The 9914-nt window shown below is 39.6% G+C and overlaps 1 protein-coding gene across 2 annotated transcripts; it reads right to left on the bottom strand.

The window, feature by feature from the left end:
* Positions 1–446: 446 nt before the first annotated feature.
* On the bottom strand, positions 447–7798 carry UCHL1 (ubiquitin C-terminal hydrolase L1). Of its 2 annotated transcripts, XM_075194998.1 has the most exons (9): positions 7704–7798; positions 7610–7621; positions 6438–6566; positions 4074–4224; positions 2639–2724; positions 2251–2298; positions 1967–2033; positions 1402–1460; positions 447–760 (listed from the first exon to the last, which is right to left on the bottom strand). In XM_075194998.1, exons 1-9 carry the CDS (start codon positions 7734–7736, stop codon positions 674–676), a joined length of 672 nt encoding a protein of 223 aa, XP_075051099.1. In that variant the 5' UTR covers positions 7737–7798; the 3' UTR covers positions 447–673. The 2 variants fall into 2 exon arrangements, with proteins under 2 accessions (XP_075051099.1, XP_075051105.1); XM_075195004.1 differs by lacking the exon at positions 7610–7621.
* Positions 7799–9914: the final 2116 nt, after the last annotated feature.

The following is a 9914-nucleotide window of genomic DNA, read 5'->3' as shown; positions in this document are numbered from 1 at the left end:
AACTAGCAATTAGATTGTTACCCATGTAGCATACAATTAGTTATGCCCAATCCATACCAACAGATGGTTTGATATACTACTTTTGTAGTATTTTAAGTCATGCAGGACAGCTTATACTTTCTGTATTTCACTCCAACCAACTGCAGTACCAGGTTTGCCAAGCTGTGCTTATTAGAAAACTGGTATTGGATACACTTTCATGTCTGAAGCCACACCATACTAGCTGGATATTTGATATACCCTTTGCTGTTATAAGCCAAAGATTTTGTAGTACTTAATTTGAACTCTAGGACTGCAGTATTACAGTTTTGCATGTTCCCTGCCATTCATAGTTGGTGTGCCTGTTCTCTACAGTAAATCTCATTTAGTATAAACCAAATATGATCCAGTTCCTAAACTATACACATTATCTCTTCAGGCAAGATAGTGATGAAGTTCTACACAAGTGTTTTTCAAAAACAAACTTTATTCAGAACAAGTGCTGCACTGGGGCTATACATTTACAAGCAAAGGTGAAAGTTTGTAAAGCACTGAGCCACAGCAAAAGCTTTCTAGGCACTAGAGAACACAGGTTGAAAAGCAGTTTTTGAACACAATTTGCTGGAGCAATAAGTGGGCAAGTTGCTGAACTGGTAAAGTAAAACTGCAATATAACTGGACTAGAAGCTTTGTCTTATGCAGTTTTGACGAGAGCCACTGCTGAAAAACGAACTTCCCCTTTCTCTCGCTCAGTATATTGACGGCAGATTTTAGCTGCATCCTAGAAGAGAAAAATGCTTGAATGCCAAGTGAACACAGATTTTCAATACAAGCACATAGCAGTATTCAGTTTAGAAATCATGCAATAAAGTCAGAGGGAAAGGACAAGAGCATAAAGAAATCCCTCTACGAAATTGTTATATGTATCCACACATCAAATTTTACTGAATGCTGCAGTTTTTATACATGCCCCTTTGTGCTAAGGTAGCCATGCAGGTCCAAGTAGTAACCAAGATGGATGCCTTGTGCTACTAAAATAAAGTGCACAGTAGGGCTATATCCCTAGGATGCATTAATACAAAGAAATATTTCTTAGCTGAGTCAGAGCCAAAGTTCTCAATAAAAGAACAGCTGACCTTTGTGTTGACAATCCTTGCTAACAGGCACTTTCACATCCAACATTCATTGGCAACCAGATAGCCAATGTTCCTAGAGACAAGGGACTGGTGTCTTAATACCAAGGCTACACAAACCAGCCTACCTACTGCAGATGTTCCCATAATATCTGAAGTAGCTGTACAATAAAACGTAATCCTTGCAGTATATCTAGGTGTTCTGTTTGGGTATCTAAACTATTTTAGATCATACAAGATGAAACATAAGTTGGATTACAACACACTTTTCTAGAAACAGTTACAGTACCTCCAGTAGAGATTCTTCAGAGGTAGTACCATGGTCAATTGGTTTTGGAGTTAGCCCATCTGAAAAATAAAATTACTGTAAGTCATCTTGACTTTACTTTTTTCCATTTCAGACATTCAAACTATCCAATTTGTTTGGTAACAAGTTGTGTTACTACTTGAAAAGGTTTTCAAAAAATAGTACACCCTGTACAAGTCCAATTTATATGCAACTTTACAAAAAAATAAAAAATTAAAATAGTATCATTCCTGCCATAAAGGCCTTATGAATTTATACCGGAAGTGTACTGAAAGCCAGTAGATTCATATCCTAGGACGTTTCTCAGGTGCAGGGTTAGCAGCCTCCTGCCATGTACATGAACTGGTCACAAGCTTACTATACACTAGTTTCATAATTGTGATGCCCTAACATAGAATGGGGTATGACTACAAGGGATTTGAACAAGGTTTAGGTGGAAAACAAAGTATAGACTTTAGAATCATGGTCCGGTTGTGTGTTATGACCCTTAAGCAGTATCATTCATATTTCCATGAAACATTTGCTGTTAGGAGCCTTCTTTACTCACCAAGCTCATACAGGTGTCCGCTCACAGCAGTGAAGACTATGAAGTGGAAATGTTCCTCATTGTTTACCTGCATAACCAGAACATTTCAGTCAGTCATGTAGCAAATCTCATGCTTTAGATTTATATTTGGAAGCAGGCAGATGTCAAAACATAGCTCAAAAGTCAGGTTCTCCTCATGATCATTTACAGAGGCATCCAACACTGGTATCCCAGAGACCTGGCAACTCTGGCGCTTTGCACTTGGACATATACAAGTTACCAAAACAGAATCGTCTGAAACTTACCCTGCACTGTCCCTCATTTGCAACAGAATTGTGTGCAGACTGTAGGGCCTGGAAGAGATGTGTGGTATTACAGAATTGTCATGTCAAGATAAGGCACATGCATATAGATTACCAAGTCAATCCAGAGATGGAAAAACAGAAGTCATTAGGACAGGATGGTCTGGAGACCAATATCTTAATGGAAACTTGCTGGGGAGGGCAGGAAACAATTATCCAATAGGGATTATTGCACTTTTTTTTTTTACACAATATATAATTATGCTCACTTCACTCCTATCCAGTGCCAATTCTCTCATCGAGAGCACCACATCCTAACAATTCTACCATTTCCATTCATGTTAAGGACTTTCCAAGCAGTACATGAAGACATTGTATTGCAGTTTGATACCTCATTTTCCTCCAGGAGTTTTGCCCTGTCACTGGGAGAAGCATCAGCAGATTTTTTTAGAAAGTTATTCAATGCAGAATCTTTACCTGCAATTTAAAGTCAGATATTCAGTTAAACTTACTATTCAAGAGAGCAATAACCAAAACATTTGTATTCTGTATCTGAATAAAGCATGTTAGACCAAACCTATGCATGCCTTGTATGCTGGATAGTGATCTCCTGCATAGTGGATTGTTAGCCAATGTCATACTATTGTATCCAGCAATCAGAACAGAGGTTCTTACAGCCAGTATCTTTATCCAAGCAGCCAGTACTGGAGTTTTGGGTTCTTCTACTTTAGATGTGAGAGTTAGGTTCTCTAGAACAACCAGGGCCCAGATTTTTGCAGAACACAGTAACAGACCCCACATTTCCATAAGGAAATGACTGCATTTCATATACAATTTGAAGATTTATGACTGTCCACATATATACCTGCCAGCAGAGTGCCAAATAATTGATTTAAGTGTATTGAGCAAAATTATATAGCCGCTATTAAAACATAAGTCATTACAGCTTTGCATTTGCTTTAATCACCAGCTAGGCTCCATGAATTTTAATTACAAGTTTGATAATCCGTAACACTTTACTGCAAACACATTGCTACTAGGTAAGGGGCCATCTCAATAGAGGTTAGATACAGCATAGGTTCTTTTGAGCAGCTAAAATTAGCAAAGTGTATAACCAGTGGGTGTATCCAAGTGTTACCTCATTTCTGTATAGATCTCAGTGGGTGATAGATCTGTATAGTTCCCAGCATAAACCCAGCTCCCAGATATCATTAGTCTTCCAGATTGCCCTGCCCTCCCTCATGGTCATGTCTACTCTGCTACACCAAGGCTCAGTACAATAGGGTTTAGAGCTATGGGGTGGTTGAGGAGAGTCATACAGTAGAAGACAATACACTTGTGTAGTAGCAGGGCTACATGCACTCTAGCCTCAAAGTGCCAACTATTCTTGACATGATTAGTGCAAGCATTCAGACCCCATATCCACCTTTAGTACAAACTTGGGGTTAATTTGAAGTCTCTTAAGAACTCCAGAAATCATTCTTTGTATACTATAAAATCATTCTTGCCATTTCAAATTAACAAAATAAATCTACTAGTGGCTTGCAGTAGTTTCTATTCACATGTCTATCATGGATGTTTACAAATATTCATTTTGGGCAGCAAAATGCATAGTATGACACTTGGGGAATACAAATGTTTTTTTTTGTTTTTTTTTTTTAAGATGTCAGTCCTAAATACTATACACAATACAGGGGCAATCTGCTATTTATATAGTGCCACTATTTCTGCAGGGACAATGTCAAGAAAAAAATGTGGGTATGAACCAACTAATGAGGTTACTATGCAATTCTACAATCTAAGCTTAATCCATTGAATTGACTCACCAAAACTCAGTTTATCTTTGTTATTGGCTGCTGCATGGATGAACCCAATTGTTCCACAAGAGTTTGTAATTGTCTGTTCCATAAAGTAGACTTTGGAATCTGGCTCTTTGCCCTTCAGTTGCTCACCTTGCTTCTTCCTGAATGCTTCATGCTGTGGGAGATAGGTTATACTTTCCATAATGCATATAAAAACGCCTCTGTATAAGTTTGTAACCACTAGAATTGGCCAGGTGTGTCTAAATTGGACCCCTTAAGGAACTTGTAGGGTAATGTGTTCAATCAGGTTTCAGATCTGTCAAAAAAATATGAAGTCTTGGGTAGCACAGTGGCTTAGTGGTTAGCACTTCTGCCTCACAGCACTCAGGTCATGAGTTCAATTCTCAACCATGGCCTTATCTGTGAAGTTTGTATGTTCTCCTTGTGTTTGCATGGGTTTCCTCCAGGTGCTCTGGTTTCTTACAACATTCCAAAAACATACTAGTAGGTTAATTGGCTGCCATCAAATTGACCCTAGTCTGTCTGAGTGTTTTAGGAAATTTAGACTAGGCTCCAATAGGGCAGGGACTCATGTGAATGAGTTCTATGTACGGCGCTGTGGAATAAGTGGCGCTACATAAATAAATGGCGATGAGTATTATCATGATTAGAGAATTCATGCCATAACCATGCTATTATTGAAGTTCTAATTGCAGATTGGTTCTTGGCTAAAAGGGCAATAACAGTTGCAAAACAGATCATATCAGCACACCTTTCTGCAATGTCACAGAAGAGGGTTTGGGCTAGGAAACAGTTGAAGTTATAAGCCATTTTGGGATTATATCTTACTAAGAGGTTGTCCTTCTAGCCTTTCCCATGTTGCAGGCTCTGCCAGAGAATTTCTGCTTCTGTGCTTATATTAAAGAAACCATTTTACATATTTATGTAGGTGAATTTATCAACTATTTTTATTAAACATTGTGACTGACTTGTTAAGTCACCTTTAACAGGTATGTGTTCTTAAAAAGTTAGTCAGATTTAATAGCCATATATTTTTGAAGGGAACAGTTTAGTTCTCAGTACTTTATTAATTTAGCCTGTGATAGGTACACTCCCCGCCATGAATTTTCAGCTCCTGAATGAAATCTTTGTGGTCAGAGGACTTTGCATTTAACAATCAGATGCATCTCAGTAGTTTCAACAGACCATGATTGGTTTGGATTAACCCTTTCCACACCTACATGTCACATGACTCCTGAGAATGCATGACATATCCAGAGGTAAACTTATTTAACAGCCTAGAAGGAAAGACCCACAAATTTACTACTTAGCATAAGGTGGGGAAATTGTTATTTTAACTACCCCAATTTTGCAGTTTATATGTATGAATGTCCTGTAAGATACAACTGAATGTAGCCTTGGCCAAGCTGTTAATGTTTGCACTGGTAATTTACCTATTGAGCCAGTGATTTTGAAGAGTTGTTAGCTTGGAGCACATCTGATAGTGTGTATACTGTATACCAGAGGGCATTCTGCATCACAGGTTTGATCCAGATTGAATGGACTTCAGCAAGCTGATCCATGTCCTTAGTCACAGTAGTTTACACATACTGTAGGTGGTCTCAAATAACAGGATTCTGACCCACCATGATGAATAGTTCTTAGCTGACCAACTTAGAGTCCTGTGCAGCCAACCTCTATGAGCAGTGCAGTTGAAAAGCACCCACTATGACCAAGTTATAAAAATGGAACAAGGAATACAGTACAACCCTCCGTAAAAACTACAGGGAGTCAAGTGGTGTACATTAATGGTCCTAAAAACCAGCTTCACACATAAGAGAAAGGAATAAGATACTACCTAGATGTTCATACAAACACATTGGTTCAATTAGATAAGCACTAATATACCATTGGCATTCTGACAAAACAAAAACAGAACAATTTAAAAACTTAATGGTGTGATGCCATCAAGGAGATTTGGTTTATGGTAGTAATGCCCTGATGAACTTGACACCAGTATTACACCAGTTATTTGCCAACAAACTGCTGTTTGCATACCAAGTTGTAAAGCAGATACTCGATCACATTTTATCGTACCAAACACATTTCATCTATTTGGTTTTCTAAACTGTGGAAGTATGTACTCACAACCAGCAGCCCAGGCAGATCTGTACAGAGTCACAATTTTTCAGCAGATGGTTATGAGATGAAGTTCATAGGTCTGAAGATAAATTGTGTAGGTGTGTACACATATCGGCATGCTCATTGGAGCCATCAAACAATGGTGAAATAGTTACAGAAACTGCATAGGTGTGCCCAGTTTAAACCCACTCTAACCATGGCTCAGAATTCTGACGCAGGACAACTCCATGAAAGTTATAGCCCTACCTGTGAGGTGAGTGGGAAGAGGAGAAGCACCGCACAGACTGAGTGTGAAAGAGTTTTTAGATATTCATTCTCAAAACACAAGACATCCACAAACTTCCAGGTAGGTAGAACACCAGCTTTTGTCATCAACTGTAAAAAGAAAACATGGTTAAAAAACTCATCCTATGGACATCATTCCCAGACTTATCAAGATTAGACCATTGCATTTGTTTAAGCCAGCAAACCCATACCCAGCAGTGACCATTAATCCAACACTTTATATGCCAATTTATGATCCCTGCATTCATTTGAACAATGGTTAAAGTGTAATTTAAGTCACTATCCAATAAATTGGAACATACATTTAGATATATTGAAGCTGCTACAATTTAACAGGAAAAACAGTACTTCAAGTCCATGAACAATATCTGCAAGTAAAGGTATAGTGAAGTCAGATAGCACATAGTATAATGAGGGCAGGAACACTCCCTAGCACATGGGAAGGGCCACTGCAGTGTAACTCTAGTGTTAATCCATTTCTGAAGGAGGAGTCGAGATTTCAAAAGTCTAATCATAGTTCTACACTTCACAACCATGGTCACTTAACATTTTTAAATTAGAAGGTAAATTACAGCAAAAATACATTTCATATTTCTACTAGCAAAGTACACTTCATGCAAGATAGATATATTAATCCAGTGTGCCATCATGAGTTACTCTCCCAAGACAAACCCTTACAGGAAAGTAGCAGGTGAAAACTAGAACAATGGCTCAACTAGAAAGTTCAGGTTATATAGAATAGATATATAGAATAGAAAATGGAGATCTCAAAATGCAATGTATTCCGAGTATTCCACCTTAGTCACTACTGAAAATATTTAATACTTAATAAAAATACAATACTACTACTGTTCCTTTAGTCTCATCTAAACCAATAATGACTTATGGCAAATAACATGGCTCAGCATCACAAATGGCAGATGACTGATCTAGAAGAGTCGGCCAGTGCCATGACGAGGTCAGAATGGAGACAATCAGCACATGGACCACGCCCTGAGCCAGCTCCGGGACATCCATAATCTCATCCATTATCTCAGCTCAGAGCCCAGCCCCGGCTGCAGAAGGATGCTCAGAGCCCTGACACAGATGGATATAGCACAGTCCGCCTCGTCACCTCCCACGGATCCACTTACTTTGTTCAGCATCTACGGAAACAAAAAAAAAATAAATTAAAAATCATACGTCACCTAAATATAACTCACTTTGAGAACAAAGCATTCACATTACCTCAGGGTTAATCTCCATTGGTACCAACTCCATGTCTGCTACTTCTAGGATACAACTCACACACCGTATCAGCACTGACTGAGAACAGGGATACGCCTCAGCTGCTTTTATATCGGAGGACCGGTACCAACGCAACCGCGAGGGGAGGGGGAGGGAAGATCAGCTGGTACCAGGGATCGCTTATTGTATCCGAAATGTACCCCCCTTAGAAGTAAAACAAATAGGACACTCCTGGAGCAGGGTTCTAATCACGGCGGTTGATGTCAGGTGGGTGACGTCCAAGCGACAGGGAGATGTTATAATCATTTAGAAGTGCGCAACACGTTGTGTACCAGTCTGAATAGCTGTGTCCATATGCATCACTCTGAAACTGGGTGGCATCAGCACATTAGAGCTGGTTAATAAGAATTGTACAGAACGTGGTATTTCAGATTAAAGACAATTGGGGATAAAAATATCACTGCTTTAACAGTCACTGCTTCACTTACATTGAAAATGACAATACATTAATTAAATTCTTGGCCATGATTATCATCTAATTATTTATAATATGCTTCCCAATTGTGTATTTTTTTATTCCAAACTGTTCCACTTATAAGCATTATATAGAATGGGGGTTAATTCAATTGGCCGCGTTACTTTTTACAGTAACGCGGCCTGCACCCTATTACTGATATTATGGTAATAGTGCGCATAATTAATATGGTAATTTGAACGCTGGGAGCCGCAAGCAGAAATCTGTGCTAAAATGAGTCTAATATGTCTCCATTGCATCCAAAAGTGTGCCTTTAAAATCTGCCCAAAGACTGCTCAACTGTTCCAAATGTCCAGGGTCAGTCTCAGGTTTTGAAGATTTCCCCCTGGAAATGTCTCTATTTTCCAATATTGACCATCTGCACAAAAATTCCTCTTTAAGCCCTTTAAATGTGCCTCCAACATGACTCAGCCGATACGCAGTGCTCTACTCCCAAACTTCCCATTTATTTACCTATTTCAGTTACCTGGGTTGAATTAAGTAATTTATCTTTCAATGACGTTTTGTCACTTAACTAATGCATCCCAGGAGTAGTGTATATTGTACTAAGGGGATCAGGTCATGTTGGAGGGTTTGAAATGTGTCTATTGTATATATACACATTCACTCACATCTCTCCATTATGCACCTACTCAATTTACACTCTCCCCTATTTACTTCCACCACACTTCTCTTCAAACTCCTCTTCTTTCTCCTTACTCCTATTTCTCCCTACCCTATTATGATTTCCCCTTAATTACTTCCCTCTTCACTAGTCTGCACACATGAACTGTTTTGTCTCTTGCACCAGCCTACATAAACAGAAATAAACCTCACACCCACAAATCCTCCTCGCATGTCCTCATCCTCACCCTGCTCCTTCTCGTGGCTGCTGGTGACATCTCACCTAACCCTGGACCCCGTACAATCCCCACTCTCTGCTCACGCTCCTCGCTCTATCCCAAACCTTTTCGTCCACCCTGTACTTGCAATCCCGCCAACCTTATCTCAACTACCCTATCTTCCCTTCTCCTGTCCACTATGGAACGCCAGATCTGTTTGTAACAAACTTTCTCCATCATCCACTCTGGGGGACACTGCTACCTTGGGGGTTGTCTGAGGGCTTTGGAGTTGGCACTTAAACAGTCAGTTAAGAACTAAACTTGCTGCTGACTCCTCCACCCCAGTTATGTCTAAGTGCCCAAGGAGTTGGGCTGCGTTTGGTACTGCTTAGCAGTACCTGCTGTTTAGTGTTAGATTTTATTATTTTTTTATAAGTTTTCAAATGAGTGTAGGTGAGGTTTTAATGTTATTAACATTTTTTTCCTCATAGATATTTATAATGGAACAAAGTTCCGTTCCTTTAAGAAAGAAGGTTTTTTTCTTAAAAGAAAAAAAAGAAACTGCACGATGTGTGTGGTATTTAGTGAGCGGTGACAGTGCTAAGCGCCTGTCATCACTCTGTCCCGGCGGGTCCGACACTACCGTAAGGCAGAGAGTGTTGCACTCCGTCTGAGGACCGGACATGTTGGGAGATACCAAGTCCCCCCGCTGAGGCAGAGGGGCGCTTGGATCTCTATAGCCGCAGGAGGTTGTGTGGATGCGGAAGGAGTCCCGAGTGACCAATAGGAGAGGCACAATATATGCTCACAGGACTGAACTGTCCGAGGTTTTATTTATGACAAAGAAGACAGCCG

The sequence above is a fragment of the Mixophyes fleayi genome, chromosome 1 (assembly GCF_038048845.1).
Source record: "Mixophyes fleayi isolate aMixFle1 chromosome 1, aMixFle1.hap1, whole genome shotgun sequence".
NCBI lineage: Eukaryota > Metazoa > Chordata > Amphibia > Anura > Limnodynastidae > Mixophyes > Mixophyes fleayi.
This window is presented reverse-complemented; position numbering and strand designations above follow the sequence as displayed.